The 19,499-nt window shown below is 39.4% G+C and overlaps 1 protein-coding gene across 6 annotated transcripts in view; it reads left to right on the top strand.

The window, feature by feature from the left end:
• NCKAP5 (NCK associated protein 5) overlaps window positions 1-19,499 on the top strand; it is an 845,077-nt gene that overhangs the window by 747,628 nt on the left and 77,950 nt on the right. For all 6 annotated transcript variants that reach the window (XM_070731175.1, XM_070731183.1, XM_070731191.1 and 3 more), the window contains 2 exons: window positions 11,670-11,987; window positions 16,215-16,354. In XM_070731175.1, the coding sequence (XP_070587276.1) occupies window positions 11,670-11,987; window positions 16,215-16,354 (458 nt within the window). The remainder of the gene's footprint in view (window positions 1-11,669; window positions 11,988-16,214; window positions 16,355-19,499) is intronic.

Raw genomic sequence — 19,499 nt, 5'->3', positions numbered from 1 at the left:
TCTTACGAACTTTTCACCTTACGAACCAATTAAGTTCGTAAGACAAGGTATCACTGTATACGAGATAGACTCATTACATGCAAGGCAAGATAGTTCAAGCCGTGATTTGTCATAATTGTGATAATTATGGTGTATAGCTTATGAAAACCCCAAATCCACCATTTCAGAAAATTAGAATATTACATATGATCAGTAAAACAAGGATTGTACATAGAACAATATCAGATCTCTGAAAAGTATAATCATGCATATGTATTCAGTACTTGGTTTGGGCCCCTTTTGCAGCAATTGCTGCCTCAATGCTGGGTGGCATGGAAGCTGTCAGCCTGTGGCACTGCTGAGATATTATGGAAGATCAGCATACTTCAATAGTGGCCTTCAGCTCTATGTGGTCTGATTGATTCATCACAACCCAACATATTTAACTTTAAAATGTATTTGGAAGCAAAAATCTTAATTTTGGGGGTGGGGATTGTTTGTTTGTTTGTTTGTTGCTTGTTTTAGCATTTCCAAGAATGAAAGGGCAGGCAAATAAAGAGAGCTGTTCTGCCATCTGTAGTTTGAGGTCTATTTGCCAATTGCAAACGTATTTTAAAGAAAAGAACAATTCACATTGGAGTGCTTGCAAAAAAATCCAGCTAATATTTGAAAATGGTAATGTTTCAGAATTAATAGGCATCCATGGATTAATCTGTTTCCTTCCAAGAAAACCACCATTTAATTTAGTGCAAGTTGTAGGTAGGCCCATTTCTCACATTTAATTTCTAGCAAGGGAATCCTTTGCCCCTACTATGTATGTTTGAACTACTTGGTTTGGTCAATATATTGGGTATAAATGTAATGATTTCTCAGAATAAATGTCATTGGTGTTCAAACAGTATTTGAGCCAGGGAACATTATAGCAGTCTACTAAGATTCACAATATAGTAAAAAGGAAAAGAACATTTGAAAGAGCTGTGCTTACTGTGACAAAATTAAATAACAAATGGGAAATATTATAAAAACATCAATAGGAGGAAACATAAAATTGAAAAGGAAATGATTTGTTAGATTGTATTGAGCAGCGCCAGCCAATACATGATTGCACACTACAGTCTAGGTTGAATTATTTTATTTGATCTAATTTAAGGATGTGCAAAAGATTTTGTACATGAAATATTCAGCAGGGAGAGGACCTGTTTTCCGCATATTATTCAGACAATTTGATGCATAAAACTAAACTGGACTGTTATAGTTTATGTATAGGCTGAAACAGGGTAATGGATAGAAGTAAAGGAAGAGCTAAGAACAAAACAAGAACATCGGTAACACAACAATTCTCGTTCCTTCCTTCCTTCCTTCTTCCCTCCTCCCTCCCTCTTTCTTTTCCTTCCTCCCTTCCTCCCTCCCTTCTGCAGCTCCCAGTACTAAAAACTCCACCACTCCATCAACTCACAATCTTTTAGGTCTTTTCCTCCTCCTCTGTCCTTCACTCCTACAACCAACATGCCACAGGATTATAACCCTTTAGCCTCCCTAACCTCAATTATTCTCAGCAGTTTCCCTTCCTCCCTAATGCTGGAGGAAGTTGGCCATGTTCCATTCATTGCAGGCAGCAACTGAACTCAACCTCCTTGGCTCCTATTTCACATGAAGCTAAACACATTTTCTAGAATGACCATCCACAATCAGTTGCCTTTTTGGATCTGATGGACTGCAGCATTCCAAAATAACATGGCTGTGTTTTGGAATTTATACTTAAACATACCTTGAAGGCTCTACTAAAGACAACGCTACCATAGACATGTACCTTGAAATCTTCTACATTGCACAGGAGTTCCCAGTCAGTCAGAGTAATAATGGAAGGTATTGCCTTAATGATCTGGCAGTCAATTTTTTTTTTCTGTTGTCTCCAAACAAATAAAACAAATGGGAAAATGAAATGTGAACAGTCCACAGATTATGGTTCTATGCACAAAACCCACATGAAGAGTTTTGCCTCTCCCATCTCAAATGTAAAAAAGCATTCCAAAATCTACTTACAACTGATTATAATTGGAATTATGAACTATCCAATGCAAGGATGCTTGAAATTTGAATAAACTCAGAGCCCCTATCCAACACACAGTGGATCTCCAAAGTGGTTAACTGCTGCTGCTGCTGCTGCTGCTGCTGCTGCTGCTGCTTCTTCTTCTTCTTCTTCTTCTTCTTCTTCTTCTTCTTCTTCTTCTTCTTCTTCTTCTTCTTTCTCTTCCTCTTCTTCTCCTCCCCCCCTCCTCCTCCTCCCTTCCTCCTTTACCCCTCTTCTTACTTCTTACTGTCCTCCTTCCTCTTCTCCTTCTACCACTTTGAATGTCATAGGAGATGCAAAGTTCTGGTTCTCGCTCTTCTAGCAGCCTCAATCATTGTTAATTGATGTTGTGGTAGTGTGTCCTTGATGTTGTCTCTCCATCTTCGTCTGGGTCCCTCTCATGTTCTTTGACTTTCTCTTCTTTTTGTATATAGTGTTCCCTCGATTTTCGTGGGGGATGCGTTCCAAGACCGCCCACGAAAGTCGAATTTCCGCAAAGTAGAGATGCGGAGGTAAATACACTATTTTTGGCTATGAACAGTATCACAAGCCTTCCCGTAACACTTTAAACCCCTAAATTGCAATTTCCCATTCCCTTAGCAACCATTTAGATTATTACTCACCATGTTTATTTATTAAAGTTTATTAAAAAATATATTTATTAAAGGCGGACGAAAGTTTGCCGATGACGTATGACATCATCGGGTGGGTAAAACTGTGGTATAGGGAAAAAAACAGCAAAGTATTTTTTAATTAATATTTTTGAAAAACCGTGGTATAGCCATTTCGCGAAGTTCGAACCCGCGAAAATCGAGGGACCACTGTATGCCTTGTACGGTATGGAATCCCAAGACATCCTCTCCAGTGAGCTAATCACTTTATTTGGCATTTTTGTATTTAGTTGGACTAGTTATTGCTCCCTGAAGCAATGAAAGTACCACATGCTATTCAGTAGTTTTACAAAGGAATCAATCCTCCCCCCCCCCCCCCCGGAACCTATGACATGTTAGGACATTGATGATGGCAGGAGGAGAGAAGGCAAGGAAGACACTGAGATGGCTACTGGGACCTCGGATAAGCTGCTGAGGGGGGAGTGTGGAACACCAACCATGCCCTTTTCACTCAGATGAGTTTTGTTTTAACTAAAACCTGGAACAACCTAAATTTTTTTTTGGTTTTGTTTCTGCTGAGTTATGGCTGACCCCAAAAAGTTCAGCCCAATTTCTTGAGCCCTTCCAGGTTTCTTGCTGATTTGATATAAAACCATTTTCCCCTCATTTCAGACACATCTTCAGTACCATTTAAACATACCCAAACTCTGGACTTCCTAAATTTCCTCTCAGGCTGACAGTAGAAGTGGGCTTCCCATCAGCTTTATATAGCTTGTTATGAGAAGATGTGATCAGACTTTTAGCTTCTCTCTCTCTCTCTCTCTCTCTCTCTCTCTCTCTCTCTCTCTCTCTCTCTCTCTCTCTCTCTCTCTCTCTCTCTCTCTCTCTTAGTTTTACGCTAATGCTTCTGCAGTTGTCAGCTGAAAGTGTGCAGGGATACCAATGAACCCTTTTAGTGTAATCTCTTTTGTAATATTTTGCAAATTACTCTGTCTAGATGGAAGGAGGTTTGCATTGAATGTCACATGGAACACCTATAAAATAATCACAAGATTTTTCTCTCAGCTCTCCAGAAACCTGCAAATAGCAGGAAGCACAATAGCTTTCATTTTACACCTTTAAGAAGAAAATATGATTTAGGACCAGGGGATATTTTCCTCTTGTTTTGTTCATATTTTTCAAGAAGAAAGGAAAGCTTAGTGCTCATGGCTGCGAGGGTGAACTTGATACACTTGCAGGGATTTTCAACAGATACATTTCTTTAATTTTACATCTTGATTACTGACTTTAAAATTACTGGACTGAGATTGAGATACTGTCTTCTGTCTCACTGACAGTTGCTTCCAAGAAACTAGAGCAGAAGGAAAGAAAAATATATATTTTGCTTCCTTGTTTTATTCTGTCATAAAATATAGAGAGGAATTTGAGTGATAATAATGAATTCTGGTCACTGAAACAATGGCATAATGGGAATTTATTCAGAATAACTTGTTATTCTAACTCTTCAGATCAGAATCAAGTAATATAAACTACGGAATCATGTGGAAATTCAGGTGATGATCCATATAATAATCCTAGAGAAGCAGCATTAAGAGTGGTAGGGTTAGTTAGCCTGTTAGAAAGCAGTTTAAACGATATGATGGCTGGGGAAGGCTACTTTATTCTAAACAAGCCTAGGGTTATTTGGAATTTTTAACACCCACAGGGTCATTGGATGAGATAACTAAGCTCATTTTCCCATTTGCAAGTCAGAATGACCCTCAGCCCCTTTTCCCAGTCAAGTTTATCAATGAAGAAGTTCCCAGAATGCCTGAATCATTGGATCTTTCCACAAACATTGAGGTAGAGTGAGACTGGTGACCAGCAGATAAATGGGGAATGTTCTTTTGGGAGTGCCATTAAATCTAGTTTCTGTAATACTGTTTACGCTTTGTTTTTTACATTTTGAACTGTCCAGGGTTACAATATATAAAATGGGCAGCCATTTAACTCTTTTAAGTAAGTAAATAGGACTATTGTGAGTTAAATCAAGAGACTAGTCTCAAATAGGATGGGAAGGAAGGAAGGAAGGAAGGAAGGAAGGAAGGAAGGAAGGAAGGAAGGAAATGATCATTCTTCTTTTCTGAACACAAAGAGAAATTAAATGGTGATACCCAAACAAACTCTTGCAATATAGGTTGGAGGCCTGAGACGTTTATTTGCAGCTGGATCCAATTCATGTTTATTTGAAAATTAGTTGTAATAACTTCAAGATATGCAGGATTTTGAGAATAGCATTTCAGTCTTAGAGCCTCTTTGAAATGAGCGTTGCTGCCACTTTGCTAGTGCTGTGGAATTTATAATTCAAAATACTTTCCGTAATCATGGTAACTTGTTTGCAAATGATATTGGCATTAATGGGACTCATTTTCTTTTCATTTCACATAAACTGTAAAATGTAATATCTGCTTATAGTTCTACTGAGAAGTATTGAAGAGGGGTATTTTGGAGCTAATGGAATCAGTACAATGAAAAATGTAATATCAAAGAACAAATTCATTATAAGAAACTGAGAGAAGAAATATTAAAGAATCTTTTTTTTAATCAAATGAGTGGATCTTTCTTGTCTTTTTTTAAAAAAATTATTTAATATTTTTATTGATTTTTTAAAATATAAACCCACACAAGACATAAAACAGGTGGTTTGTGATTAGTGCCCATCACCAGACAAACATTCACACCCCACCATCAAATCGGGGGTGTTCCTTGTATAAACCATTTTAACTCAAGAGCAAAGTATCTATTTACATATTATAAAATGATTCCAATTTGTTTCTTGTAGCTTGGTCTCATATTCTACTCGCATATATCGTCTTACCTTGTCCCATTGTCCCATCAGTTGTCGCAAATCAGTTTCATTAACCAAATTCATCCTTTTATCCATAATCTCAAATTGAATGTGATCCACCATGTACTGGTACCAATTTTGCATTGTCCATTTTGTCACATCCTTCCAACCCAAGACTATTACCGCCTGAGCGCTATCTATCGCTGCTTCTTTTATTTCTCTAAATTCTCACATCACATTACTTTTAACTAATACTGCCATCTTTCTTGTCTAGAGAACAAATTATTAAAATGGATCAAAATGGTTGCAGTAACATTTGTTTATTTGGTGAATGTTGCTCTTTCCTCTCCACAGCAAACTATCTTTTTTAATCATAGCTACAAAATTCCCACCTTTCATAAATCCTGTAAAAGTGAGTAGTTGAAATAGCATAATGATGGTAAACATTGTAGATAGCCTTGGCCCATTATAAATAGATGGAGAGAGGGAGGGCAAGTACAATTAGATTGATTCATTAAATCTGGTAGTGGTCCATTTACACAAAAAGCAAAATAATAATAATAACCCAACCCAACCTTTTAGCTTCTTTCTCCTTACTTAGAAATACAACTTCGAAGATTGTAAAGCTAATTAGTCCAGGATAGTATTATTAACAATAATACTAGTAGTAATATTCGCTGCCTTTTCAAACTAAAATTTAAACTTATTCCTGAAAAATATTATTCATTTGTGCTTTCAGAGAGACTTATCATTTGGTGCTTGTTGTGTTGCATTTGGATATTCATCCACCATTTTACACTGTTGAATCTGGCTTAAAATCCTGCAAAATATTCAAGTTTCAGCAACTGTTTTATACACTTTGAAGTTTAGATGGGAGCTGTCCATGGTGCTGAAATAGTAATTGTTAATTGCCATGTGTGAGTGATAGGCCAATACTTTCCTAATCTTACCATTATTTGTTCTTACTCAAAGAAATTCCATCTATTTATGTGTGCAAACAGTGTTCAGAATGCATGAATACCCATTTTATTTTTTTTATATCTGTCTCTAGAATGACATATATTGGATGGCCTGAAATAGACTAGTCATATAGGTCTACATTTGATTTAAGATGTAGTCTGTACAATCTTTCACTTCTAAGCCCATTTTATAATTCCGTGAGTAATTTAGTGAGCCTAAAATAATTGGGATGCTTTTATTTTTATTTTGTAAGAAGAGTATAGTTCTTGCTCAAATCTCAAATACCCCAGATTGACGTATTTCAAGATAGCTACTGGACTGGTTAAAAATAATTTTATATGATAGCATTTTGAGTTTCTTCTCTAAAAATAAGAACCTAACCCTGTCTTATTTAGACTAAAGTTATTCTATGCATATGTGAAGTTATAACTGTAATAGCAAATTTATTTATTAATTAGATTTGTATTCCGCCCCTCTCCGAGGACTCAAATTCTATTATGAAAAATAAAAGATAATACTTCTAACAAAAACTTCATTTTATTTGCTTTGTGATTCTTTGAGGACCATATACTATAATATTCCACACTAACCATCTTTTAATTCGTTGTATTTTCATTACTTTTTTTGTTTCATTGCTATATTAAGGTTTTGCTTACATTTCTATCATTTTTTTTTCATTTAATGTTTTAAGCCGCCCAGTATAGACCCAGGGCAAGATTGGGAAGCAAATAAATTTGATAAATAAAATAAAAAAGTAGTATTGTAATGTACTGGATCTGTATTATTCATATAGGCCAAAGCTGGCTGTGCAACAAATTCTTACAAATTTGTACTCCATGCCTTACTTCCATTTTTAATGTAGATGGCAGTAAAGTAGTTTGCATATGCTCTGTACTTCAATATTTTTCCAAGAATGCTTCTACTTGAACTTGGATTAATGGTATTATACGTTAATAGACAGATCTGCTAGCTACAGAACAGAAATTTTGTTTTGCTTTGTACTTAGCTTTGTTGTATTATCACACTTTTTGAGTAGGTTGGATACTAAAATTGTCAAAAAGAAAAGGCTTTATAATTTAACAGAGGCTGTGGGATGACCCAGGGTGACTCAGAGTTTGGGGCAGCTCTGTTCTTGGCCACCATGTGAGCCAAATATTTAAGGACATGATATACAGTGAACCCTCGAGTTTCGCGTCCTCAAGCATCGCGAAAGGGCTATTTCGCTAGTTTTCAACCCGGAAGTAAACTCCACCATCTGCGCATGCGTGCCCTTCCACGCATGCGTAGATGGCGGAGTTTCCCCGCCGGGCAGAGGCTTCCCTGGGTCTTCCCCCTCTTGCCCCGGTAAGACCCCAGCGGCGGCGCGAGCAATGGCGTGGGCTGGCGGGCTGCACGCGCGCGGAAACCCCAGCTCCGCTTCCCAGCTGGGAAGCGGAGCCGGCAACAGCGTGGGCGGGCGGGCGGCGCGCGCGAGCTTGGGGACACCCCAACTCCGCTTCCCAGCTGGGAAGCGGAGCTAGGGTGTCCCCACGCCCGCGCGCGTTGCTGGGGAAAGCGCGCGCGCTTGGGGACACCCCACCTCCGCTTCCCAGCTGGGAAGCGGAGCTAGGGTGTCCCCACGCGCGCGCGCGTTGCTGGGGAAAGCGCGTGCGCTTGGGGACACCCCACCTCCGCTTCCCAGCTGGGAAGCGGAGCTAGGGTGTCCCCACGCGCGCGCGCGTTGCTGGGGAAAGCGCGCGCGCTTGGGGACACCCCACCTCCGCTTCCCAGCTGGGAAGCGGAGCTAGGGTGTCCCCAAGCGCGCGCGCAGCCCAGGCGCGAGCAACGGGGTGGGCGGGCGAAGGGCGGGCGGCAGTGGAAGTAAAAACACCATCTGCGCACGCGCAGATGGTGTTTTTACTTCCGCACCGCTACTTCGCGAAAAATCGATCATCGCTTGGGGTCCTGGAACGGAACCCTCGCGATGATCGAGGGACCACTGTATACCGTATTTTGGGGCATATAAGATGCACCTGAGTTTAAGACGCACCTTATTTTTGGAGGAGGAAAATAGGAGAAAAAAAATTGCCTACCAGATATTTATCTGGCTAGCACCCTTAGTCTAATCAGCTTCAGCACATTATTTTATCCCCTTTTTAGGGCTTAAAAAAACTTATTCAGAGAGAGTAACAATAAAAGAGCTTGCAAGCTGGTAAGAGCTGGGAACATTATTAGCACCTGGTTAGGGCTGTAAAGAAACTTATTTGGCGCAAGTAGAGCAATGAAAAAATGCTTGCAAAGACTTAGGGCTTGGAACACATTCTTCACAGAGAGTAACAATGAAAGAGTCTGCAAGAAAAGAGCTGGGAAGATTATTAGGACCTAATTTAGAGCTGGGGAAAAAAGCTTCGAAAAGCTTCAGAGTATAAGACACACCCAAATTTTCAGCCTCTTTTAGGGAGGAAAATGGTGTGTCTTATATTCCAAAAAGTATGGTACCTTTATATATAGTTTTTGTGACCTTAATGGACATTGTTGTAAAAGTTCTGTTATACTAAACATATTTTTTGGAGTATAAGATGTACCTTTTTAACCCCAAAAAATGGTGAAAACTTGGGTGTGTCTTATATACCAAATGTAGCCCCACCCAGCCATCTCCACCCTTTGGCCTTCGCCTCCTAGCAATTTACCTCTTTTCAGCAAACAGCATAGAGCCAGATTAGCACAACTAATTGATTATCAGCCTCCCGACCAGGGGTGGGCTGCTGCCCGCATGGGGGGAACGCAGTAAGGTAGCGAAAATGGAGTTCCACCTCAGAGCACCCGAATTTCACTGAAAGTTGAAAAAAATGCAGGGCATCCTGCATAAGCCACACCCACAGTGGGGTAGTAAAATTTTTGGTAGCCCTTCACTGCTCCGACTCAGCACAGGCAGGCCATGTGCTAGAACTGAAAGTGAAACTAGCTGCAAGGAGGCAAATTGCTGGGAAGTGGACTGCTGGCAATGTTGGACTGATGAAACTGCAAGGAGATAAGTCAGTAACTATAAATGTATATAGAATGTTCAAATTATTACTTATTTTTAAAAGACTGCTTTATTATTGTTCTAGACAACTTAACAAAATGAAGAAGCTTTTCAAAATAAATGCTTGATCTGAAGAAGCCCAGTGCTATTGTATCTTCTTTTAAATAGCAGAGAATAATGTATACTTCCAGAAAGCCACATCAAAGTTAAAGATCTGTGAACAGTGTCCTGTTTTAGTATTAAGATAAGACAGCTGAGTTAAACCTTGACCTAGTCATGTTTGGAGTAGATCTATTTAAATAATTGGGAGGATAATTGGGTGGCTACATTTAAGAAAACTTTCTGGCATTAATATACTGCCGTGATGTACATTTCTCCAATTCTTTGCTATTTCTTTGGGTCAGACATACATCCACAGAAATACACAACAAGCAGTGTATATCATCTGTGCTGTTTGCTGTTTGGCAAATTGCTGGGAAGCAGAGGCCTTTTTTCCTTGTTTTCCTCCCCGAAAACTAAGGTGTGTCTTTGACTCCGGTGCGTCTTAGACTCTGAAAAATATGGTAGATTCCTTTTTTGCTTACTTAACCAATTTGGGGAATAAACCACTATGCTATCTCTGAGGGATGCTGTTAGAAGTCTTTTCCCAATGCTTGCAACGTATAAGGTATCGCCCCGAGTCTTCGGAGAGGGGCAGGATACAAAACTAATAAATAAATAAATAATAATAAGGGAGCTGATGACTCACACTCAACTCTGTAAAGATTGAACTGTTGTGATTTCATTCATTTGGCCCTGAAGAATTTTCATTTTGAATGCTGGATGAGGTAGCACTTCCTTATTCAGGACTGGTGCACAACCTGGGGGTTTTCCAGGATGCACAGCAGGTGACAGCTGTTTCTAGAAAGACCTTCACACATATTTACCTTGTATATCAGTTATGTCCAATCTTGGATCAAGAGACTATCCAGATAGTCATTCATGCCTTAGACCAGTGATGGTGAACCTTTTTTCCTTGGGTGCCAAAAGAGCATTTGCGTGTGCTATCGTGCATGTGTGAGTGCCCACACCCATAATTCAATGCCTGGGGAGGGCAAAAATAGCTTTCCCGACCCCCCCGGAGACCCTCTCTAAGTGGCGTGTTCCCCAATTTTTGTTGGGCCTAGTAGGCTCATGTTTTGCGCTCCCCAGGCTCCAAAGGCTTCCCTGAAGCCAGGGAAGGGTAAAAACACCCTCCCTCATCCCTTTAGAGGCTCTCTGGAAACCAAAAACACCCTCCAAGAGCCTCTATGTGGGCCAAAAATCAGCTGGGCGGAACACATATGCGCCTTGGCGCTGAGCTAGGGCAATGGCTCACGTGCCAGCAGATATGGCTCCACGTGCCACCTGTGGCACCCATGCCATAGGTTCACCATCACTGCCTTAGACTCTTTTGTAAGAATGATTGCAATGGGCTGGAGGTGGGATCTTTAAAATCACTTGAAAGCTTCATCTGGTTCAGAATGTAGTGGCATTGGCAATAAAAGGCTCACCTTTGCTTAACAGTGTAATACTTTATGAGCTGCTCTAGTTGTGAGACTTACAGATGCAATTCAAGATCTGGTCCATGGGTTAGGACCTGACTATCTGAGGGACTATCTATCTCCAGCAGTTTCTGCCAGTATGACAGATTTGAACTACTGCAGATCCCATTGCTTAGACAATTTGATCTGATCGGAACCATGCCTTGTCTATGCTCTGCCAATCCTCTGGAACGGCATTTCTCCAGAGATTCCCCATAACTTCTTCCCTGTTTTTATTTAAAAGTTCATCAACAATTTGGCTTGTTCCACAGGCCTTGGGTTAAAGTGCATGATGGGTTTTCTTGTAGAATATTATTTTTTTAACCTGGATGGTTCTCCTTTCCGAACCTCTGCTTTATTGTCTGCTTTATTTATTTTTATTATTTTAATTGTTTAAACCCCACCAAAACCGTGTTATGGATCCAGGCAGCTATATAAATCTTATAAATAAAAAATAAATAAATAGATCAATACTGTTCGCTTGGACTTGCAGTGATTTTTCTCAGTTTTAAAGGCTTTCTCATTTTAAAATACTCTCAGCTAGGAATGTATGTAGAAAACCTATGAGCCATAGCCCTTTCCTTTCCTTCTTCAAGGTGCCCTCTGTTATGCTTTGTCTTTTCCATTGAAAGTAGCCTGTCTTTTTACCTTCTAGAATCCTGCTGCCAAATGAGGACATTGGACAGTGGAATAGGAACCTTTCCTCTTCCAGACTCAGGAAACCGTTCAACGGGCCGGCATGTTTCTAAACAAGGACTGGATTTAGAAAATGAAGATTTCACACCATCCGAGCAACCTTTTCCTCAGGCTCCATCTGAGAAAGTTCAAACCCTAGAACAAGAAGTGCCTTCAACAACTAACAAAAGCCCGGGATCTGTCGAGGGTGTAATTTCTCATTCGGCATCAGATCCTGTGATGGCTGATAGAGGTGTGCAGGCTTTGCACTGTCATCTTCCGAAAGCGACTTCTTCAGGTAAAATGACAGCTTCTTGTTTTTGCAAATGAGATGCTTTGTGTCCATCTGTCAGTTTTCATTAGCAGAGGCCTCCTAGCAGATAACATTGTGTAAAAATGTGTGAAAAGTGCAGCTGAAGAGACTCCTCACATTACTGTAGGTGTTTTACAAGCTGGGGATTCCACTGAAAGGGAGATGTTATGATGCTGAATAGCAAATCTATTCTCTTATAAAGAAGACATAGCATGTGTTAGGAGGGTTTTTTTTAACTGTACCCAGTTAGCCTGACCCAGAGAGACACAAAGATATTGGGCCCGAACAGATGGTTTCTTTCTATCTGTCTGTTTTCTAAAGACAAGCACATAATAATCTGACAATTATGTGACAATTACTATATTTGATTGTTCTGCCAGGCTCTATGGTATGAGTCTCCTGAAAATTCAAGGGTACAAATTTCAGACACACACACACACTTGAAAGTTCAAAAACAATGTTCTTTATCACAAAAATTCAAAAGAAACAAAGTACCCTTTTTGTATTGCAAAGAGCACTCGTTCCAAAACAACCTGGTAGTCTGTACAATCCCCTTAATCAGTCCTTAAGTACTTAGCTAGCAGCTGGGAAGAAACATCACAGCCCTCCTTCTTCCATGAAGTGAAACACACACACTTTGCTCTGCTTTGGTTTCAAAGTCGTGAAAAATCAACAAACTAAGTCCGGAAACAGCAAGGCACAGTCCTGAAGAACAATGATCAGATAATCTTCCACAACGGCCAAGCCAGCATGCTGATATTTATATCAGCAGCTCTAATTACTGGAGCCCCACCCAAACACAGGTGGCCTCTCTTATCTCCTGTAATATTTCGTCAATTGGTCTCTTCTATGCATAATTCTGCGCATGCGTGGGTCTAACACTTCCTCATCCGAATCGGGCGAATATAATGGAGATTGGCTTACTGGGCTGTGTGCCAAGCCCCCCTCTTCCAAGCCACCCCCACCTTCTTCTTCGTCCGAGGAAACTGCACTACCTGACTCTGTCGGCAATAAAACATGCCTATGACATGTTGATGTTTCCCCTGCATCCACCTCCACATTCCTTGGGGCAGGAGCTGGGCCAGAGCCAACCACAACATTTGATAATGGTCATATTGTAATCTATATTATCACTGTGCTCCATATTATGGCTAATATGTATCAACATTTATGTCTTAAGTCTGTTTTGTCTTATGCCCCCTCCTCCTCTCTGAGATTTCTTCTTTTTCTGTCAGTGGCCACCATGTATCTCTTGCATCTCTTTTTTTTATGCTGTGCTTTTTATCTAGCTGAGCCTTTATATTTCTTTTCTTCTTTTCTGGAGCATCCCTTCCTGCTGAAGGAAAACCACCTTCGTTCATTTGGCTGCTGTACTCAGCTGGTGGCTGCAGAGTTCCAAAGCACACACTCCTACCACACCTGTGTCAGGGTTGCAGCTTTAATGGCCATTCTGCTAGGCTGATGCTGGGGGGAAAGGCACAAATAGGAGAAAAAGAAGGGAGCACTGTGTCTTTAAATACCTTGTGGCTAATTTCAAAGTTAAGTCAGGGCAAGTTTAAGCTGTAGCCAAAAGCAAATTGGAGATTTTCCAGAGTTTATTTATTTATTTATTTATTTATTGGATTTTTATGCCGCCCCTCTCCGTAGACTCGGGGCAGCTTTTACTTTGAGAGAGCTGAGAGAGCTTTTACTTTTAAAATGTTTATTATTATGATGATGATGATGACTATTATTATTATTATTAATTAGATTTGTATGCCGCCCCTCTCCGTAGACTCGGGGTGGCTCACAACAGCAACAAAGACAATGTAAGAACAAATCTAATAATTTAAAAAACACTAAAAACCCCACATACACACAAACATATCATGTATAAACTGTATAGGCCCGGGGGAGATATCTCAGTTCCCCCATGCCTGACGGCAGAGATGGGTCTTAAGAACTTTATGAAAGGCAAGGAGGGTGGGGGTAGTTCTAATCTCCGGGGGGAGCTGGTTCCAGAGGGTCGGGGCCGCCACAGAGAAGGCTCTTCCCCTGGGTCCCGCCTAACGACATTGTTTAGTCGACGGGACCCGGAGAAGGCCAACTCTGTGGGACCTAACCGGTCGCTGGGATTCGTGCGGCAGAAGGCAGAGATATTCTGGTCTGATGCCATGAAGGGCTTTATAGGTCATGTATGTTTTATATATGGCGTATATGTGCATCTAATGTGTAAGTATGTCCTGTGTGATCATATGGGTTTTAGTTCAGGTGGATTTGTTGTAAATGCCAATACTAGTTCTTGAAAATACCCCATTGATGATTCTTGTTATATGAAGCATACTTCTACATCTAGAAATAGTTTAACCATTTATTCAGAATCCCAAAGGTGCTTTTCAAAAGGCAACTGAACTTTCTTGGATTTTCTTTCCCCCTTGAAAATGTTTTGCTTCTCATCCAAGAAGCTTCTTCCATTCAGGTTGAACTGAGGAAATGTTTTGGGGGGGGGACCCTAAGAAAGTCCAGTTGTCATTTGAAAAGCACCTTTGGGACAACTGTAATCTGATGGAGAATCTCTATAGACATTTTACTGAGAAGTATAAAAGGCTGCACTTTTCAAGTTCATCAGAGGCATGTGAACCTCATGTGCTAAATGTTATTTTTTTAAACAGTATTTGAATCATGATCCCGTGTACTTCATAAAAGAAAAAATGTCTCAAACAGAGGAATACGTTAACATGTTCAGATTGCACAGTTATCTAGCAAAGCTGACCTTTTATCTGACTTCCACATGTTCAAATGGGAATTAGAAATATACTGCAAGACTCCCAAATAATATTTTGCTAATGTGTCAATATTTAAATTGAAAAGATGAGTAAATAAGTTGCATTAAAGATTATTGGAAGTTTATGAGACACCTTCTAATTAAACATGCTGGAGTTTAATTGATTTAGTAATATTCCTAATGCAAGTTTGTACTGCTTATAACAGAATGCCAAATACATGCTGTATGCTTCATTGCAAACTCCCCTGCTCATTTCAGATTGTAGTTAAAGAAAAGGTATTTTAAGTTAAACTGACTTTTTTTTTTAAAAAAAAGTGTATTGTTAATTAATAGCACAACTAAAGGAGATTTAGAACAGAAATCTTCGTTATAGATTATATGCTACATGCTTGAATAGCCACATGTGTGACCTCAGTTCAGCAGTGTGCTATAGAAAAGACTCCATGATTAAACACTGTCATTATAACAAATTGAATAGAAACTGCAAGCACTGAATTGCTTCATAAGAAGTCAGTAGCAGTAAGATTGTCCTGATCTTAATGCTAATATTCACTGCACCAGCCTTCTACGTTCTGTTTCTTAATTAAATTGTCTTGAAGATATTTTTTTTTAAAAAGCCTGTTATGCTGCAGATTGGGAGGTCGACATTCTCACTTTTAAATGTTATCTTCTTACCAATCTTTTTTCCTCCCATGTGCATGCCTACAGTGAATCTTACAAAGCACTGTGATTTACGTGTGCTCTTGTTCTACAAGTTGTTCAATTGAAAAAGAGTAAATAGTTTGGCTAAGAACACTTGTGGTGAGAGAATTTTTTTTCTACTGCTTTGTTCTTTTCTTCTCAGTCAGACAATCTATGTCTGATGGTTCCCTTCCTCCAACTTTCCATTTTAAAAAATGGTCAGGGCCCATAGAGCTTTGTGTTTTCAATGCCAATTTTTTTATTTATTTATAATTGGAGGTTATATGTGCGCTTCTTGCACATTCCTAACAATAGGGATGGCTGAAATTGATGCCCTCTTGATAATGTAAGAAGTACGATCTATGATATTAAGTGATTTGGCTTGTGGGATTCATATCAGGTTAGCTTTGTCTATTTCTTCTTCCTCTGTTGTGTAAAAATGGAGCTATCAAGCCCTTAGTAGGAACTTACAATAAAGAAGCGAAATTTCACGGTCTTCTTTACTCAAATTTATTGAAAGGGAAGAGATTTAGTTGATAAAAAAATGTTGACAATTTGTTGCATTTAACATTCAATTTATTGGTAAATGTCTTCTGACAGAGATGACTGCATCTTTTCCTGATAAAAAGAATGCTCAAGTGTTCTGAATTTGTAACCTTCTTTTTTCCCTATGACTATATAGTATAATCAGTCAATTCATGAATGAATCTGATCCTTACATACAAACAGCATCCAAGATGTCATGTTCCGTTTTTGTTGTTGTCCAGGAGTAACAGATCCTGTGGAAAAAAACAATCAAGAATCGAGTTGTTTGGCTTTGGCATCATTAGATGATTCAGAGAAAGAAACATGTAGCACTGTAAAGATGTTTCCAGACTGGAGCAGCAAGAATGTTATCAAAGCCAAGGTATAAATGTAAAAGATTTTGAAAGTATTTGGTTTATTTCTCAAAGTATATTTATTTCTCAAATTTATATTCTGTCCATCCCCTAAGTGATTTTTGGGTACCTCACTTCATCCTCACAAACTCAGTGATGTTAGTTATATTAGGAATTTGGTTATAAGTACAGTGATACCTCATCTTACAAACGCCTCGTCATACAAACTTTTCGAGATACAAACCCGGGGTTTAATATTTTTTTGCCTCTTCTTACAAACTATTTTCACCTTACAAACCCACCGCCGCCGCTGGGATGCCCCGCCTCCGGACTTCCGTTGCTAGCGAAGCACCCGTTTTTTCAGTGCTGGGATTCCCCTGAGGCTCCCCTCCATGGGAAACCCCACTTCCAGACTTCCGTGTTTTTGTGATGCTGCAGGGGAATCCCAGCAGGGGAATCCCAGCAGTGCAAAAATGGGTGCTTTGCTGGCAACGGAAGTCCAGAGGTGGGGTTTCCCAGTGAAGCGAGCATCAGTGAAAGAAATTGCAGCATCGCAAAAACACCAAAGTCCTCAAAACCCCACCTCCAGACCTCTGTGCTTTTGCGATGCTGCGATCAGGGGAATCCCAGCAGCGCAAAAACGGGTGCTTCAGCTGGCAAAAGGGGTGAATTTTGGGCTTGCACGCATTAATTGCTTTTCCATTGATTCCTATGGGAAACACTGTTTCGTCTTACAAACTTTTCACCTTAAGAACCTCGTCCCGGAACCAATTAAGTTTGTAAGACAAGGTATCACTGTATTAGAGTTGATGGATTGTTTTCTGAATGTCCCACGCTCAGCCCCGGCTTCTACATGCTACATTGGGGGGGGGGGGAATCTTGCCTAAAATCCCAAACAACTATTACCATTTACTATAGAGCAGTAGGCAAGATGGACTTAAGGTCAAACTTGGTATAAGCCAGATTGTTATGATTCAGTAATTCACATGACAAACCTAACACCCAGTAAGGGATATGGCAAGGAAATACTTTACCTATATTTTTAGACCAAATCCACTAGTCTGTCGTCATTTGCATAGAAGATGTGAACTGTTTAACAGAGAGAAGAGTGATAAAATAACATTATTGCTGAATGTTTTGTGTAGCAGTAGGTGTACCAAAAATAAACTTACGTTCAGCTGAAGTTCTGTTCAGTAATATATCATGCATATTCATTAGCATTGATACCCTATATGTGCTTTTCCCTTTCATTTACAATATTTACATATTTTTTATTATTAGTTGCACAGTTAATTTACAGGGGAGTAATTTGTGATGGGACGTCAAGTAATCTATCAATTTAAGACATCAAACCTTTGTTATCTACAATACTTTAGAGATTCATTTTCCGTTTTTGGTATGCACTGATTACTATAGCTTCACACTATATCTTTTTTTAAAAGTGATCATATTCTGCCTCTTACTATGTTCCAGGAAACTGAGGTCAATTGCAAGAGAATTTGAAGGCCAAAGTTTAATGTGAAAAATACATAGAATATTTCAAGCTGTTGTTATTTTCTTTACTGCATCCTTGAATTTGATAAAAGAGGCAGTGAAGATAGGACTGTTTAATTTTTTTGCTATATTTTTTTCCCAAATCAAAGTCACCTTCATTCAAAGCTGCTTTCCTTTTTTTTTTTTTTTTTTTGAAGTGCAAGGGATATATGAAGCAGTTATATTTTCTTCTCTGAGAGAAAAATACCTGGGTTGATTTCTCTTGGAAACCGGGACTGTGTGAAAGAGTAAAAGAAAAGCCTGTTGCATTCCTATGATCAAACTCAGAATTTCCTTTGGGGAAAAAAGAGAAGAAGCTCACCAAGAAGATACTACATGTCTACCCTGCATCATATGTTTTTTTTAAAAAATCTATACTGAAAAACTACAATCATACAATTGTTTGCATTATGCCAAATAAAGAATTAGAATAAATTTATAGTCCTTTAAGATAATAGTCTGAATCCTTTTCTTTAGAATAGTGAAGTGAAGTCAGGATGGTGGGATGATTAAGGTATTAGATTTGAATGGGAAGACCTAAGTTTTATTTAGATTTTTATCTGATCTATATTATTATTTCGATAAATGTATTTAATGCTCCTTCCTTCTTTTATTTTCCCCATAACAACAACCCTTGAGGTGGGTGGGCTGAGAGTCATTCAGCTAGCTTTTATGCCTAAGGCAGAATTAGAATTTATCAGCTCTTGGTTTCTAAGCCAGCACTTTAATTAACCACTATAACATCTCAGTCACAGAAGCCCTCTAGATGTCTCTGAGTCCGAGCCAGTCATTCTTGTCTCAGCTCCATCAACCTCAGCAGGTGATAAGCATGAGAAAAACTCAGTATAGCACTATGCTTACATATAAGCACAAACCAAATAAAAACAATAATGCTTACAGAACATTGTACTTCTGGGGAATGGTATTGACTCAGGTTCCCTACTGCAATACAATACAGTTTCATAGGAAGATACTGCAGAATTGGATTCCTCTACTGGATACGGACTGTACTAGATCAGAGGTCCTACCCCATAGCCCACTAGTGAGCGTCAATCTGTTCAGAGCTGGGTCGTGCAAACTGGGTGTGCGTCTAAGTGTGCAAATTGAGCTCTTTGTGACTTGCATGTACACCTCCCACTCCTACATACCTCCCCACCACTGGGCTGCTGAGCCAAAAAGGTTGGGGACCACTGTACTAGATGATATCCAAGGTCCCCCCAATTTTATATTTCTTTAATAGTTTCTTGGTGTATTTTTTTGAGATTTTTTGTTACCTATCTCGTAACAAAATGACTGAGTGACTCACAGCATTAAAAATTATAATCTTAAAAAATAAATATCTCTAAAACAATAAAAAATATAGATGCCAACCAATAACATAATATAGGAAACATCCAAAATGCTTCAATTTCTTTTAGTTTAGGGATTTGATGGGATGACTATTTCATACCCCAGATTAAAAACAGTCAAATGGCCCATTCTGAATTCCTGGGTTGCCACTAACTCTTCATGGATCCTTTTTACTCAAATGCTTTGTTATAACCTTAAAGCAAGGTGGATTCTGTAGCTGGATTGTGCGCAAACTGGTTTTAATATTTAGGTTGTTCTGGGAGAATGTTCAGGGATTGTGACATTTAATGA

Source organism: Erythrolamprus reginae, chromosome 1 (genome assembly GCF_031021105.1).
Source record: "Erythrolamprus reginae isolate rEryReg1 chromosome 1, rEryReg1.hap1, whole genome shotgun sequence".
NCBI classification, from domain to species: domain Eukaryota; kingdom Metazoa; phylum Chordata; class Lepidosauria; order Squamata; family Dipsadidae; genus Erythrolamprus; species Erythrolamprus reginae.
Note: the sequence above shows the minus strand (reverse complement) of the source record. Positions and strands in the feature narration are given on the sequence as shown.